General features: G+C 44.4%; 3 protein-coding genes across 4 annotated transcripts in view; 1 reads left to right on the top strand and 2 right to left on the bottom strand.

The window, feature by feature from the left end:
* nop58 (NOP58 ribonucleoprotein homolog (yeast)) overlaps window positions 1–9911 on the bottom strand; it is a gene marked incomplete in the record, with an annotated part of 21082 nt that extends 11171 nt beyond the window's left edge. The window contains 5 exon segments of the mRNA XM_055912681.1: window positions 1717–1781; window positions 2066–2327; window positions 8821–8873; window positions 9022–9098; window positions 9730–9911. Of these exon segments, the coding sequence (XP_055768656.1) occupies window positions 1717–1781; window positions 2066–2327; window positions 8821–8873; window positions 9022–9098; window positions 9730–9774 (502 nt within the window).
* Window positions 7–1697, bottom strand: LOC129844363 (keratin-associated protein 4-7-like). The gene is made up of 2 exons (XM_055912682.1): window positions 577–1697; window positions 7–465 (listed from the first exon to the last, which is right to left on the bottom strand). The coding sequence occupies exon 1, from the start codon at window positions 1676–1678 to the stop codon at window positions 659–661; it is 1020 nt and encodes a 339-aa protein (XP_055768657.1). The 5' UTR covers window positions 1679–1697; the 3' UTR covers window positions 7–465; window positions 577–658.
* A 2644-nt stretch (window positions 9912–12555) lies between the features above and the next one.
* LOC129844364 (FMR1-interacting protein NUFIP1-like) overlaps window positions 12556–17714 on the top strand; it is a 31659-nt gene continuing 26500 nt past the window's right edge. Inside the window, exons 1-3 of one of the 2 annotated variants that reach the window (XM_055912684.1) lie at window positions 12556–13067; window positions 14136–14206; window positions 15635–15736. In XM_055912684.1, coding sequence (XP_055768659.1) covers window positions 12857–13067; window positions 14136–14206; window positions 15635–15736 — 384 coding nt within the window. In that variant the 5' untranslated portion in view covers window positions 12556–12856. Of the gene's footprint in view, window positions 13068–14135; window positions 14207–15631; window positions 15737–17714 lie in introns of both variants that reach the window. The other variant, XM_055912683.1, reaches the window with a different exon arrangement.

Below are 17714 nucleotides of genomic sequence, written 5' to 3'. Positions count from 1 at the left end.
ACAGACCGCTAGTTACACCTGTCACAGACCGCTAGTTACACCTGTCACAGACCGCTAGTTACACCTGTCACAGACCGCTAGTTACACCTGTCACAGACCGCTAGTTACACCTGTCACAGACCGCTAGTTACACCTGTCACAGACCGCTAGTTACACCTGTCACAGACCGCTAGTTACACCTGTCACAGACCGCTAGTTACACCTGTCACAGACCGCTAGTTACACCTGTCACAGACAACTAGTTACAGACCACTAGTTACACCTGTCACAGACCACTAGTTACACCTGTCACAGACCACTAGTTACAGACCACTAGTTACACCTGTCACAGACCACTAGTTACACCTGTCACAGACCACTAGTTACAGACCACTAGTTACACCTGTCACAGACCACTAGTTACAGACCACTAGTTACACCTGTCACAGACCGCTAGTTACACCTGTCACAGACCGCTAGTTACACCTGTCACAGACCACTAGTTACAGACCACTAGTTACACCTGTCACAGACCACTAGTTACAGACCACTAGTTACACCTGTCACAGACCACTAGTTACAGACCACTAGTTACACCTGTCACAGACCGCTAGTTACACCTGTCACAGACCGCTAGTTACACCTGTCACAGACCGCTAGTTACACCTGTTACAGACCACTAGTTACTAATAGCAGATACTCTACGGCAGGACGCTCTACGGCAGGACGCTCTACGGCAGGACGCTCTACGGCAGGACGCTCTACGGCAGGACGCTCTACGGCAGGACGCTCTACGGCAGGACGCTCTACGGCAGGACGCTCTACGGCAGGACGCTCTACGGCAGGACGCTCTACGGCAGGACGCTCTACGGCAGGACGCTCTACGGCAGGACGCTCTACGGCAGGACGCTCTACGGCAGGACGCTCTACGGCAGGACGCTCTACGGCAGGACGCTCTACGGCAGGACGCTCTACGGCAGGACGCTCTACGGCAGGACGCTCTACGGCAGGACGCTCTACGGCAGGACGCTCTACGGCAGGACGCTCTACGGCAGAACGCTCTACAGCAGAACGTTCTACAGCAGAACGTTCTACAGCAGAATGTTCTACAGCAGAATGTTCTATAGCAGAATGTTCTATAGCAGAATGTTCTATAGCAGAATGTTCTATAGCAGAATACTCTATAGCAGAATACTCTATAGCAGAATACTCTATAGCAGGATACTCTATAGCAGGATACTCTATAGCAGAATGTTCTATAGCAGGATACTCTATAGCAGAATACTCTATAGCAGGATACTCTATAGCAGGATACTCTATAGCAGAATACTCTATAGCAGAATACTCTATAGCAGAATACTCTATAGCAGGATACTCTATAGCAGGATACTCTATAGCAGGATACTCTACAGCAGAATGTTCTATAGCAGAATGTTCTATAGCAGGATGTTCTATAGCAGAATGTTCTATAGCAGAATACTCTATAGCAGAATGTTCTATAGCAGAATGTTCTATAGCAGAATGTTCCATAGCAGAATGTTCTATAGTAGAATGTGTAGGAATGAAAGCTAAAAGTGAACCTATCTTCACTGTCTCGTGAGGGGCTAAAATGTTCTGCTGTCAAGATGGGGGGGGGGGGGGGTGTAATGATGTGGGATGTGTGCGGCCCCTCGAGGTTCTTGTGCCCCCCCGACCCCATCAAAGTCGCCCATCCCTAATCTAAGAGGAGGTACTTACAGATAGCTTGAACTATCATGGTATCCACTTTGTCAGGGCTGAACTTCAGCTTGTAACGGGACAAACTGAGGAAAGAGAAACAGATCAGGACCTGCCATAGCAGCCTTTCAGGTCTTATGAATACGACAGAGAGGTGCTGCCTCAGGGGTAGTGACGAATGCTGAGGAAATCCACACGAGGTTTCAGACAGCATGATATAATCATCGGCAACACCACACACTACATATCAACGTAAGTAAATTATAAAGTGTTTCGTCTGTAATATCTTTTGTTGTAAGACCAGTTGGCGTCATCTAATGGGATCCTAATAAATCCCCAAAAACACCAAGTGGTGTGTGTTTCACCCTACCTGTGAGCCAGTCCCAGAGACATGGCGCTGATCTCCCGGGGGGGCAGCCCAGTGATCAGGGCCTCCATCTGTGTCCTGATGCCTCTCATCAGCTCTGCCACCGCAGGGCTGTGGACACAGCTCAGGTTCAACTTCTCCTTGATGACGCCCCCCAGCTTAGCGTCGCTGATGGCCAGCTGTTCATGAGCTTCTTTAGCCACCACTTTCTTCAGGATCTTCTTCAGACTCTTCCCCATCTTCCCTTCCGTCATGGCAGTGGCCGCTGGGCACAGGAGAGACGATGTGTTACAGTTACAACACGAAGACAGGAGAGACGATGCGTTATATAGTTACAACCCGAAGACAGGAGAGACGATGTGTTATATAGTTACAACACGAAGACAGGAGAGACGATGTGTTATATAGTTACAACACGAAGACAGGAGAGACGATGCGTTATATAGTTACAACACGAAGACAGGAGAGACGATGTGTTATATAGTTACAACACGAAGACAGGAGAGACGATGTGTTATATAGTTACAACACGAAGACAGGAGAGACGATGCGTTATATAGTTACAACACGAAGACAGGAGAGACGATGCGTTATATAGTTACAACACGAAGACAGGAGAGACGATGCGTTATATAGTTACAACACAAAGACAGGAGAGACGATGTGTTATATAGTTACAACACGAAGACAGGAGAGACGATGTTACAACACGAAGACAGGAGAGACGATGCGTTATATAGTTACAACCCGAAGACAGGAGAGACGATGTGTTATATAGTTACAACACGAAGACAGGAGAGACGATGTGTTATATAGTTACAACACGAAGACAGGAGAGACGATGTGTTATATAGTTACAACACGAAGACAGGAGAGACGATGTTACAACACGAAGACAGGAGAGACGATGTTACAACACGAAGACAGGAGAGACGATGCGTTATATAGTTACAACACGAAGACAGGAGACGATGTGTTATATAGTTACAACACGAAGACAGGAGAGACGATGTGTTATATAGTTACAACACGAAGACAGGAGAGACGATGTGTTATATAGTTACAACACGAAGACAGGAGAGACGATGTTACAACACGAAGACAGGAGAGACGATGTGTTATATAGTTACAACACGAAGACAGGAGAGACGATGTGTTATATAGTTACAACACGAAGACAGGAGAGACGATGTGTTATATAGTTACAACACGAAGACAGGAGAGACGATGTTACAACACGAAGACAGGAGAGACGATGCGTTATATAGTTACAACACGAAGACAGGAGACGATGTGTTATATAGTTACAACACGAAGACAGGAGAGACGATGCGTTATATAGTTACAACACGAAGACAGGAGAGACGATGCGTTATATAGTTACAACACGAAGACATGAGAGACGATGTGTTATATAGTTACAACACGAAGACATGAGAGACGATGCGTTATATAGTTACAACACGAAGACAGGAGAGACGATGCGTTATATAGTTACAACACGAAGACAGGAGAGACGATGCGTTATATAGTTACAACACGAAGACAGGAGAGACGATGCGTTATATAGTTACAACACAAAGACAGGAGAGACGATGTGTTATATAGTTACAACACGAAGACAGGAGAGACGATGTTACAACACGAAGACAGGAGAGACGATGCGTTATATAGTTACAACCCGAAGACAGGAGAGACGATGTGTTATATAGTTACAACACGAAGACAGGAGAGACGATGTGTTATATAGTTACAACACGAAGACAGGAGAGACGATGTGTTATATAGTTACAACACGAAGACAGGAGAGACGATGTTACAACACGAAGACAGGAGAGACGATGTTACAACACGAAGACAGGAGAGACGATGTGTTATATAGTTACAACACGAAGACAGGAGAGACGATGTGTTATATAGTTACAACACGAAGACAGGAGAGACGATGTGTTATATAGTTACAACACGAAGACAGGAGAGACGATGTTACAACACGAAGACAGGAGAGACGATGTGTTATATAGTTACAACACGAAGACAGGAGAGACGATGTGTTATATAGTTACAACACGAAGACAGGAGAGACGATGTGTTATATAGTTACAACATGAAGACAGGAGAGACGATGTGTTATATAGTTACAACAGGAAGACAGGAGAGACGATGTGTTATATAGTTACAACACGAAGACAGGAGAGACGATGTTACAACACGAAGACAGGAGAGACGATGTTACAACACGAAGACAGGAGAGACGATGTGTTATATAGTTACAACACGAAGACAGGAGAGACGATGCGTTATATAGTTACAACACGAAGACAGGAGAGACGATGTGTTATATAGTTACAACACGAAGACAGGAGAGACGATGTGTTATATAGTTACAACACGAAGACAGGAGACGATGTGTTATATAGTTACAACACGAAGACAGGAGAGACGATGTGTTATATAGTTACAACACGAAGACAGGAGAGACGATGTGTTATATAGTTACAACACGAAGACAGGAGAGACGATGTTACAACACGAAGACAGGAGAGACGATGTTACAACACGAAGACAGGAGAGACGATGTGTTATATAGTTACAACACGAAGACAGGAGAGACGATGTGTTATATAGTTACAACACGAAGACAGGAGACGATGTGTTATATAGTTACAACACGAAGACAGGCGAGACGATGTTACAACACGAAGACAGGAGAGACGATGTTACAACACGAAGACAGGAGAGACGATGTGTTATATAGTTACAACACGAAGACAGGAGAGACGATGTGTTATATAGTTACAACACGAAGACAGGAGAGACGATGTTACAACACGAAGACAGGAGAGACGATGTTACAACACGAAGACAGGAGAGACGATGTGTTATATAGTTACAACACGAAGACAGGAGAGACGATGTTACAACACGAAGACAGGAGAGACGATGTTACAACACGAAGACAGGAGAGACGATGTGTTATATAGTTACAACACGAAGACAGGAGAGACGATGTGTTATATAGTTACAACACGAAGACAGGAGAGACGATGTTACAACACGAAGACAGGAGAGACGATGTTACAACACGAAGACAGGAGAGACGATGTGTTATATAGTTACAACACGAAGACAGGAGAGACGATGCGTTATATAGTTACAACACGAAGACAGGAGAGACGATGCGTTATATAGTTACAACACGAAGACAGGAGAGACGATGCGTTATATAGTTACAACACGAAGACAGGAGAGACGATGTTACAACACGAAGACAGGAGAGACGATGTTACAACACGAAGACAGGAGAGACGATGTTACAACACGAAGACAGGAGAGACGATGTTACAACACGAAGACAGGAGAGACGATGTTACAACACGAAGACAGGAGAGACGATGTGTTATATAGTTACAACACGAAGACAGGAGAGACGATGTTACAACACGAAGGAGAGACGATGTTACAACACGAAGACAGGAGAGACGATGTGTTATATAGTTACAACACGAAGACAGGAGAGACGATGTTACAACACGAAGACAGGAGAGACGATGTGTTATATAGTTACAACACGAAGACAGGAGAGACGATGTTACAACACGAAGACAGGAGAGACGATGTTACAACACGAAGACAGGAGAGACGATGCGTTATATAGTTACAACACGAAGACAGGAGAGACGATGCGTTATATAGTTACAACACGAAGACAGGAGAGACGATGCGTTATATAGTTACAACACGAAGACAGGAGAGACGATGCGTTATATAGTTACAACACGAAGACAGGAGAGACGATGTGTTATATAGTTACAACACGAAGACAGGAGAGACGATGTGTTATATAGTTACAACACGAAGACAGGAGAGACGATGTGTTATATAGTTACAACACGAAGACAGGAGAGACGATGTGTTATATAGTTACAACACGAAGACAGGAGAGACGATGTGTTATATAGTTACAACACGAAGACAGGAGAGACGATGTGTTATATAGTTACAACACGAAGACAGGAGAGACGATGTGTTATATAGTTACAACACGAAGACAGGAGAGACGATGTGTTATATAGTTACAACACGAAGACAGGAGAGACGATGTGTTATATAGTTACAACACGAAGACAGGAGAGACGATGTGTTATATAGTTACAACACGAAGACAGGAGAGACGATGTGTTATATAGTTACAACACGAAGACAGGAGAGACGATGTGTTATATAGTTACAACACGAAGACAGGCGAGACGATGTTACAACACGAAGACAGGAGAGACGATGTTACAACACGAAGACAGGAGAGACGATGTTACAACACGAAGACATGAGAGACGATGTTACAACACGAAGACAGGAGAGACGATGTGTTATATAGTTACAACACGAAGACAGGAGAGACGATGTGTTATATAGTTACAACACGAAGACAGGAGAGACGATGTGTTATATAGTTACAACACGAAGACAGGAGAGACGATGTGTTATATAGTTACAACACGAAGACAGGAGAGACGATGTGTTATATAGTTACAACACGAAGACAGGAGAGACGATGTGTTATATAGTTACAACACGAAGACAGGAGAGACGATGTTACAACACGAAGACAGGAGAGACGATGTGTTATATAGTTACAACACGAAGACAGGAGAGACGATGTGTTATATAGTTACAACACGAAGACAGGAGAGACGATGTTACAACACGAAGACAGGAGAGACGATGTTACAACACGAAGACAGGAGAGACGATGTTACAACACGAAGACAGGAGAGACGATGTTACAACACGAAGACAGGAGAGACGATGTTACAACACGAAGACAGGAGAGACGATGTTACAACACGAAGACAGGAGAGACGATGTGTTATATAGTTACAACATGAAGACAGGAGAGACGATGTTACAACACGAAGACAGGAGAGACGATGTGTTATATAGTTACAACACGAAGACAGGAGAGACGATGTTACAACACGAAGACAGGAGAGACGATGTGTTATATAGTTACAACATGAAGACAGGAGAGACATGTACACGCTACGCGCTTCAGCGCTCTGGAGTCCTGTTCTGTGAGCTTGTGTGGTCTACCACTTTGCGGCCGAGCCGTTGTTGCTCCTAGACATTTCCATTTTCCCAATAACAGCACTTAGTTGACCGGGACAGCTCTAGTAAGGCAGAAATCTGACAAACTGACTTGTTGGAAAGGTGGCAAGTTACTGAGCTCTTCAGTAAGGCCATTCTACTGCCAATATAAAAAAATATATACATTTCACTTTTATTTAACCAGGTGGCCAGTTGAGAACAAGTTCTCATTTACAACAGCGACCTGGCCAAGATAAAGCAAAGCAGTTCGACACATACAACAACACAGAGTTACACATAAACAAAAATACAGTCAATAATACAGTGTGGGCAAATGAGGTGAGATAAGGGAGGTAAGGCAATAAATAGGCCCTGGTGGCGAAGTAATTACAATATAGCAATTAAACACTGGAATGGTAGGATGTGCAGAAGATGAATGTGCTAGTAGAGATACTGGGGTGCAAAGGAGCAAGATAAATAAATACAGTATGGGGATGAGGTAGATAGGCTGTTTACAGATGGGCTATGTTCAGGTGCAGTGATCTGTGAGCTGCTCGGACAGTAATGTTTGTCTATGGAGATTGCATGGCCGTGTGCTTTTATACACCTGTCAGCAAAGGGTGTGGCTAAAATAGCCGAATCCACTAATTGGACAGGGTGTCCACATACACTACATATACAAACGACTTATAGTTCCAACAAGAAGACACACAGGACATTGGTATTAATTCATAGAATCCACATGGTTGTTAGGAGGGTGAGTTGAACACCTGGCTGCGGTCAGTGTTTGTTAGGGTGGTTACGGTTAGCCGAGGTCTCAGGGGTAGTGAGGAATACTGCTGAATGACCACATGGTTGTTAGGAGGGTGAGTTGAACACCTGGCTGCGGTCAGTGTTTGTTAGGGTGGTTACGGTTAGCTGGGGTCTCAGGGGTAGTGAGGAATACTGCTGAATGACCACATGGTTGTTAGGAGGGTGAGTTGAACACCTGGCTGCGGTCAGTGTTTGTTACGGTTAGCTGGGGTCTCAGTGGTAGTGAGGAATACTGCTGAATGACCACATGGTTGTTAGGAGGGTGAGTTGAACACCTGGCTGCGGTCAGTGTTTGTCACGGTGGTTACGGTTAGCTGAGGTCTCAGTGGTAGTGAGGAATACTGCTGAATGACCACATGGTTGATTCAGACACCTAAAGGCTTCTGCATGCTTCCCATCACAAACAGGTGGGAATAGTTGTAATGTAAATGTAATAGTTAGTGCATATCTTGTAAACGTGTTTGGTCTTCAGTCAGGGTTTCCCCCCAGCTGTTTGTGCACACTTCAACGACATTTTCTAACTTCATAAATACAGCACCAAACAGCTTACTTAGATGTAAAATATATATATATATATATATATATATATATATATATATATATATATATATATATAAAAAAAATAAAAAAAGACATTTCTTGAGCCATCTTCAATTAATACTGGCTACGGCGTCTCAAGATGGACAAATACTACTATTGCAGCTTTTCTCATTTTTCAAGCGAAGGTCTTTTAAGGGAGTATACGAGCACACTTTTGGTTCACCTAGCTGAAGCAGAAGCCTTAACGCCGACAGCCCGTGTGCACTAACGGGTACACTATAGTGAGCAACAACAGGAGAGGTGAAAGTATTGTTTACCTGCCAAAGCCTCTGTTGTGTCCTGGAACTTCTCAAAATGCTTCAACTTCACTCTGGAAGGAGAAATGGTGGCGACATGTTATTTGTCAACTCCAGAAACATGTTCCTTATGCTGATAATGTGTAATACTACTGTTCATTGACAACGTATTCCCTCGAATCTAAAAACACTCCTTTCTCCAGATCTGGGGCCAAAACTCACACTTTGTTGGCCTTCTCCGGCGTCTCGAACTCCTTCCATAAACTGTCCACCTCTTGGAGTTTTGACTCATCTAGGACCTGAAATAAAACAAGGTTTCTATCAAGTACACCATTCATTACTTGCATTTAACTCAACTCGGTTTACATGTGTCAACTGGGTCATGATCTGTAAAGGGTGACTAGAAAGCCCGCACGAGGTCCTTCCAAAGTACCACGCACCAGTTATGCTAACTAGGCTAGGAAGATACGCCTATTTGAAATGTTAGGTAAGCATTGGCAACAAAATAAATCAATTAACTTCTAAAATATAAACGGGTTCAAATAGTTGCATAATTACAAAAGCCAAGTCCAAGGTACTAAAGGATCTCTATATCCAGCAGATATGGACAACTTAGCTTGCTAACTTGCCACATGCAACGTGGTTGCTTAATAACTACAGCGTGTTGAATGAGAAGGCCCAGTTGCGGTAAAGGTTTGCATGAGATAATTACCACGAGGACCTTAATAGAGAAGCCATGTGTACTGTAAACAATGTGAAACAGTTCTTAACATTGAAATACTTTGTATTTTAAAACAATATCTAGTTACTCCAGGAAAACAACGTATTTATCTAGCTAATTACACCGCGAACCAGGTTAAATTATAAAAATTGTCATGCACCCATCTAAAATGATTAGAATTTAGAATATAACTTTAGCTAAATACTCACTTTAAATATTGCATAACCAGCAGCGGTTTCAAATAAAACAAGCATCTCTGACGCTTTTTCACCGTTTAAACCCGAAACAAAACTCTCTCCTAGTGATCCTTCGCTAGTCGCAGTTCCAATAGAGAAGTGTTCCACGCGGTGATCTGTGTGCCTCACCCGGAAGCACGTCCTCTCTCCAACATCGCGAGAAGTGGCAGCGGGAACTTATTTCGAGACAAACAAATCAGACTCGAACATTTTGGTCGCCAACCGCGTACACGTATTTTGCAGTTGTTATCGTGCTTAAAGTTCCTAGCGCCAACAGTGCATGTTCCATACAGTAAAACCTTGCAGTACAAGACGATAGACGCGAATCCCCCCAAAATAAGACAGGAATTAATCAAATCAAATAAAAACGTATTGTAACGACCCTGGGTTTATAAGCACGGAAATCGACTCTGCCGCTCGAGCATGCTTTTGCGGCACAGTCGATAGCGCGCCGGACCTCGGGCTAGGAGGTCGAGGGTTCGAGACCTGCTCCCTGCTGTTTCATTACAGTATATATAAAAGTTTACTGTCACACACCGGTTAGTTGTTTTACAGGGTCAGCTATAGTAGTACAGAGCAAATTAAGGTTAAATGCCTTGCTCAAGGGCACATCAACAGATTGTTTTACCTTGTAGGCTTGGGTATTCAAAACCGGGAACTTTCTGTTACTGGCCCAACATTAACCACTAGGCTACCTAGACGGGAATGTAAATATATATATGATGGTGTGTATAGACATTATGGACAGTATATCAATAGAAAAGGTGTGTACAGCAGTAGTTATATAAAGTACCACAGTATGAGTCATAATACCCGTAAAACCTAGCGGTCAAACAGGGAAATGGTTCCAATCGTTTTTTCCACCATTCATGTTTCGTGTAAGTGTAACGGATGTGAAATGGCTAGCTAGTTAGCGGGTACGCGCTAGTAGCATTTCAATCAGTTACGTCACTTGCTCTGAGACTTAAGTAGTGTTGCCCCTTGCTTTGCAAGGGCCGTGGCTTTTGTGGAGCGATGGGTAACGCTGCTTCGTGGGTGACTGTTGTCGATGTGTGCAGAGGGTCCCTGGTTCGCGCCCGGGTCGGGGCGAGGGGACGGTTTAAAGTTATACTGTTACATTGGTGCCGTGACCCGGATCACTGGTTGCTGCGGAAAAGGAGGAGGTTGAAAGGGGGGTGAGTGTAACGGATGTGAAATGGCTAGCTAGTTAGCGGGTACGCGCTAGTAGCATTTCAATCAGTTACGTCACTTGCTCTGAGACTTAAGTAGTGTTGCCCCTTGCTTTGCAAGGGCCGTGGCTTTTGTGGAGCGATGGGTAACGCTGCTTCGTGGGTGACTGTTGTCGATGTGTGCAGAGGGTCCCTGGTTCGCGCCCGGGTCGGGGCGAGGGGACGGTTTAAAGTTATACTGTTACATAAGCTTACCTTGGTGTGACGTTTTGATACCCATCTAAATCTCTCTCGGGAAAAGATTACTTTTATCAATATATTCGACTGTATTCGCCCCCCCCCCCCCCCCCAAAAGGAAATGCTAATTAGTTGCTAATGTGGCTATCATAAAGAACTACAAATATCCTGATGATCTGGACGAGACTGCCGAATTTTATTTTTTATTTATTTTACCGTTATTTTAACAGGTAAGTTGACTGAGAACACGTTCTCATTTGCAGCAACGACCTGGGGAATAGTTACAGGGGAGAGGAGGGGGATGAATGAGCCAATTGTAAACTGGGGATTATTAGGTGACCATGATGGTTTGAGGGCGAGATTGGGAATTTAGCCAGGACACCGGGGTTAACACCCCTAGTCTTACGATAAGTGCCATGGGATCTTTAATGACCTCAGAGAGTCAGGACACCCGTTTAACTTCCCATCCAAAAGACAGCACCCTACACAGGGCAGTGTCCCCAATCACTGCCCTGGGGCATTGGGATATTTTTTAGACCAGAGGAAAGAGTGCCTCCTACTGGCCCTCCAACACCACTTCCAGCAGCATCTGGTCTCCCATCCAGGGACTGACCAGAACCAACACTGCTTAGCTTCAGAAGCAAGCCAGCAGTGGTATGCAGGGTGGTATGCTGCATCAAGGCAAAGGTAAGAATCTCTGGATTAACTATCTAATGTTAGCTAAATGTAGTAAATAATAAATTGGCCACATTTTTTAAATGGACAATTCTGTGAACTGTCTTATACAATTTTAAATTGACACAATACCTGTTAGCAAAGGTGTCAGCGAGAGATGACATGCAGGAGCTCGCAGGCAGTTGCAGTTTTGCATGATGTCTGCTTTGATGATAATTAGTATTTTCGAATCTGAGAGTAAATTGAGACTAATATATTGTTAAAAATCCCCTTGTCTGAGAGAGATTTAGAAGGTTATGAAAACGTAACGCCGGGGTAAGCGTGCGAGAAACACGGCCCTTATCTCAAGTGTTTCTAATATCCCCTGTGGGAAAAATCAATGGTGGAAAAAACACTGGAACCATTTCCCTCTTTGACCGCTAGGTTTTATGGGTATAATGACGCCTCTACAGTGGGGCTCTATGGCATGAGCCTTGATTAGAATACTGTATATACATATGAAGTGGGGTAAAACACTATGTCAATCTTCTTAAAGTGACCAGTGTTCAATCACTATGTAAATAGGGCAGATATAATTCTACATGAGTTAGGTTTCATAAACTACATGAGTTATGGTACATTTTCATTATGCCTAAATCGTTGTTACTTCAAATAATGATATTATTGAATTGTTTTTGGTTGGTGTAAACTAGCGGATATGACGTTCAGTCTGGTGGAACACGCTTTGCAGATGTAAACTTGTCGCGTTCATGTGCTAGTCGGAACCAGGAAACTCAGAAATGTCCGGCTTGCTGACTGGTTGAAAGCGGCACGTGTATTTAAGTACAACCAATACTTGTATAGTCGGAAATTTCAGAGTTTCCTAGTTACGACTATCACGTGAACGCGGCAACTGGAGCAGAAAAACACACACATGTGTTGTAGCCGTTCTTATTATACCTCAGTGGTCGTAGCTGGACAAACATTTATACAAAATAATTTAATCGACATAACATTGAAGAAGAGGCGCCACCTACATCATGAATGATTTTGGAAGCTACCCTCCGCCGAACTTTGTCTCTCCTCCTCCGGGTTCGATGGTGAGACCGCCAACGTTCCTTCCACCACCTAGCAACTTCCAGCCCGGTATGTGGAACTGGTACGAACCACCGTCCGAGCCGTGGAGATACAACGGCCAGGGAGAACACTGGAACGGCGGGCCCGGACCAGGTCGACCCAGAGGCTCATATGGTGAGTATTATACTAACTAGGAGAGTTATGGTACTAGCAGCGGCCTGGTAAAGAGGCTTCTTTGCACGGTCCATAGGTTGACACGTGCCTGGCTGAGAGCCCCTGGTGGACTACCTAAACCAATCAGGTCTGTTGAAGTAAACCCTCATGACGCCATTTAGTGGGGTAGGGCTGACCAAGCTTGGCCCCTTATAATGTACATCTATCATTTGGGCTGGGTTGAACCAGTATCTGGGCAGAGGAGATGCTGGTTCACGTCTGGGTTGAACCAGTATCTGGGCAGAGGAGATGCTGGTTCACGTCTGGGTTGAACCAGTATCTGGGCAGAGGAGATGCTGGTTTACGTCTGGGTTGAACCAGTATCTGGGCAGAGGAGATGCTGGTTTACGTCTGGGTTGAACCAGTATCTGGGCAGAGGAGATGCTGGTTTACGTCTGGGTTGAACCAGTATCTGGGCAGAGGAGATGCTGATTCACGTCTGGGTTGAACCAGTATCTGGGCAGAGGAGATGCTGATTCACGTCTGGGTTGAACCAGTATCTGGGCAGAGGAGATGCTGGTTCACGTCTGGGTTGAACCAGTATCTGGGCAGAGGAGATGCTGGTTCACGTCTGGGTTGAACCAGTATCTGGGCAGAGGAGATGCTGGTTCACGTCTGGGTTGAACCAGTATCTGGGCAGAGGAGATGCTGATTCACGTCTGGGTTGAACCAGTATCTGGGCAGAGGAGATGCTGGTTTACGTCTGGGTTGAACCAGTATCTGGGCAGAGGAGATGCTGATTCACGTCTGGGTTGAACCAGTATCTGGGCAGAGGAGATGCTGGTTTACGTCTGGGTTGAACCAGTATCTGGGCAGAGGAGATGCTGGTTCACGTCTGGGTTGAACCAGTATCTGGGCAGAGGAGATGCTGATTCACGTCTGGGTTGAACCAGTATCTGGGCAGAGGAGATGCTGGTTCTCTTCTCCTGCATCATTAACGGAACAGAAGTGTCAGATTGGTGATGACTGAACTGCACCCAGCAGTAGGTAACATGTCATAATATTGTTGTATTGACCTTTGACCCACAGGCCAGAACTTCCATCGTGGACATGGAGGCGACAGGCAGGACTATGGTCGTCCCAACAACCACGGGAAAAAGGTAGGAAATCCACCATCACACCAAAAGCCAGGTCTCTGATATATCTACAGGTAACTGTCAAAATAATAACACTTGAGTAAATGAGGGATACAAAGTACACTGAGTGTATAAAATATTAGGGAATCTTTTCTAATATTGAGTTGCAACCCCCCCCCCCCCCCCTCCCTCTTTGCCCTCAGAACAGCCTCAGTTTGTCGAAAGCGTTCTGCAGGGATGCTGACCCATGTTGACTCCAATGCTTCCCATAGTCCAATGCTTCCCATAGTCCAATGCTTCCCATAGTCCAATGCTTCCCATAGTCCAATGCTTCCCATAGTCCAATGCTTCCCATAGTCCAATGCTTCCCATAGTTCAATGCTTCCCATAGTTCAATGCTTCCCATAGTTCAATGCTTCCCATAGTTCAATGCTTCCCATAGTTCAATGCTTCCCATAGTCCAATGCTTCCCATAGTCCAATGCTTCCCATAGTCCAATGCTTCCCATAGTCCAATGCTTCCCATAGTCCAATGCTTCCCATAGTTCAATGCTTCCCATAGTCCAATGCTTCCCATAGTCCAATGCTTCCCATAGTCCAATGCTTCCCATAGTCCAATGCTTCCCATAGTTCAATGCTTCCCATAGTTCAATGCTTCCCATAGTTCAATGCTTCCCATAGTCCAATGCTTCCCATAGTCCAATGCTTCCGATTGTCCAATGCTTCCCATAGTCCAATGCTTCCCATAGTCCAATGCTTCCCATAGTCCAATGCTTCCCATAGTCCAATGCTTCCCATAGTCCAATGCTTCCCATAGTTCAATGCTTCCCATAGTTCAATGCTTCCCATAGTTCAATGCTTCCCATAGTTCAATGCTTCCCATAGTCCAATGCTTCCCATAGTCCAATGCTTCCCATAGTCCAATGCTTCCCATAGTCCAATGCTTCCCATAGTTGTCAAGTTGGGTGGTGGACAATTCTTTATATGCACAGGAAACGGTTGAGTGTGGAAAAACCCAGCAGCTTTGCAGTTCTTGACACCAACCTGTGCGTCTGGCACCGACTATTGTCTCTGAACAGCACACATACACAATCCATGTCCTCGAGGCTTAAAACTCCTTTTTTAACCCCTTCATGGATGTTGGTACACAGACCCACTGTGGCCCCTCATGATGATTTGTTTTCTTGTGGCCCCCATCAGTTGGCCATCCCCGTCTTAGACGGTGAAACACTCTCCAACAGGGTGACTGGCTGAGCCGTCCCCGTCTTAGACGGTGTAACACTCTCCAACAGGGTGACTGGCTGAGCCGTCCCCGTCTTAGACGGTGTAACACTCTCCAACAGGGTGACTGGCTGAGCCGTCCCCGTCTTAGACGGTGTAACACTCTCCAACAGGGTGACTGGCTGATTTAACTGTAAATGGGTTCAATTTGTTTTGTTTTGTTTTCCAGCAGAAAAATAAAAAAGAACCAGAGTTTTCCCATTTCTGTGACCCGTGTGACCGAGGCTTCAAAAACCAAGACAAGTACGACCAACATGTCTCCGAACACGTCAAGGTAACTGATCAGCGAATGATTCTGATTGGACTTGAGGTGACGAACAGGATGTAATGACATCATACTAGGTCATCAGTGTTCCAAGTTTCAAATCAAATGGTATTAGTCACATGACCCTAACCAACAGGTGTAGTAGACCTTACAGTGAAATGCTGAATACAACAGGTGTAGTAGACCTCACAGTGAAATGCTGAATACAACAGGTGTAGTAGACCTGACAGTGAAATGCTGAATACAACAGGTGTAGTAGACCTCACAGTGAAATGCTGAATAATACAGGTGTAGTAGACCTCACAGTGAAATGCTGAATACAACAGGTGTAGTAGACCTCACAGTGAAATGCCGAATACAACAGGTGTAGTAGACCTTACAGTGAAATGCTGAATACAACAGGTGTAGTAGACCTCACAGTGAAATGCTGAATACAACAGGTGTAGTAGACCTCACAGTGAAATGCTGAATACAACAGGTGTAGTAGACCTTACAGTGAAATGCTGAATACAACAGGTGTAGTAGACCTCATAGTGAAATGCTGAATACAACAGGTGTAGTAGACCTTACAGTGAAATGCCGAATACAACAGGTGTAGTAGACCTTACAGTGAAATGCCGAATACAACAGGTGTAGTAGACCTTACAGTGAAATGCTGAATACAACAGGTGTAGTAGACCTTACAGTGAAATGCCGAATACAACAGGTATAGTAGACCTTACCGTGAAATGCTGAATACAACAGGTGTAATAGACCTCACAGTGAAATGCTGAATACAACAGGTGTAGTAGACATTACAGTGAAATGCTGAATACAACAGGTGTAGTAGACCTCATAGTGAAATGCTGAATACAACAGGTGTAGTAGACCTCACAGAAATGCTGAATACAACAGGTGTAGTAGACCTCACAGTGAAATGCCGAATACAACAGGTGTAGTAGACCTTAGTGAAATGCTGAATACAACAGGTGTAGTAGACCTCACAGTGAAATGCTGAATACAACAGGTGTAGTAGACCTTACAGTGAAATGCTGAATACAACAGGTGTAGTAGACCTTACAGTGAAATGCTGAATACAACAGGTGTAGTAGACCTCACAGTGAAATGCTGAATACAACAGGTGTAGTAGACCTTACAGTGAAATGCTGAATACAACAGGTGTAGTAGACCTCATAGTGAAATGCTGAATACAACAGGTGTAGTAGACCTTACAGTGAACTGCTGAATACAACAGGTGTAGTAGACCTTACAGTGAAATGCTGAATACAACAGGTGTACTAGACCTCACAGTGAAATGCTGAATACAACAGGTGTACTAGACCTCACAGTGAAATGCTGAATACAACAGGTGTAGTAGACCTTACAGTGAAATGCTGAATACAACAGGTGTAGTAGACCTTACAGTGAACTGCTGAATACAACAGGTGTAGTAGACCTCACAGTGAAATGCTTACTTACCAGCCCCTAACCAGTTAAAACAAAAAAATACAGATAAGAATAAGAAATAAAAGTAACAAGTAATTATAGAGCAGCAGTAAAATAACAATGTGGAGACTATATTACGGTACAGAGTCAATGTGGAGACTATATACAGGGTGTTACGGTACAGAGTCAATGTGGAGGCTATATACAGGGTGTTACGGTACAGAGTCAATGTGGAGGCTATATACAGGTGGTACCGGTACAGAGTCAATGTGGAGGCTATATACAGGGGGTACCGGTACAGAGTCAATGTGGAGGCTATATACAGGGTATTACGGTACAGAGTCAATGTGGAGGCTATATACAGGGTATTACGGTACAGAGTCAATGTGGAGACTATATACAGGGTGTACCAGTACAGAGTCGATGTGGAGGCTATATACAGGGGGTACCGGTACAGAGTCAATGTGGAGGCTATATACAGGGGGTACCGGTACAGAGTCAATGTGGAGGCTATATACAGGGTGTTACGGTACAGAGTCAATGTGGAGGCTATATACAGGGG

The sequence above is a fragment of the Salvelinus fontinalis genome, unplaced genomic scaffold (genome assembly GCF_029448725.1).
Source record: "Salvelinus fontinalis isolate EN_2023a unplaced genomic scaffold, ASM2944872v1 scaffold_0199, whole genome shotgun sequence".
In the NCBI taxonomy this organism is placed as follows: Eukaryota; Metazoa; Chordata; class Actinopteri; order Salmoniformes; family Salmonidae; genus Salvelinus; species Salvelinus fontinalis.
Note: the sequence above shows the minus strand (reverse complement) of the source record. Positions and strands in the feature narration are given on the sequence as shown.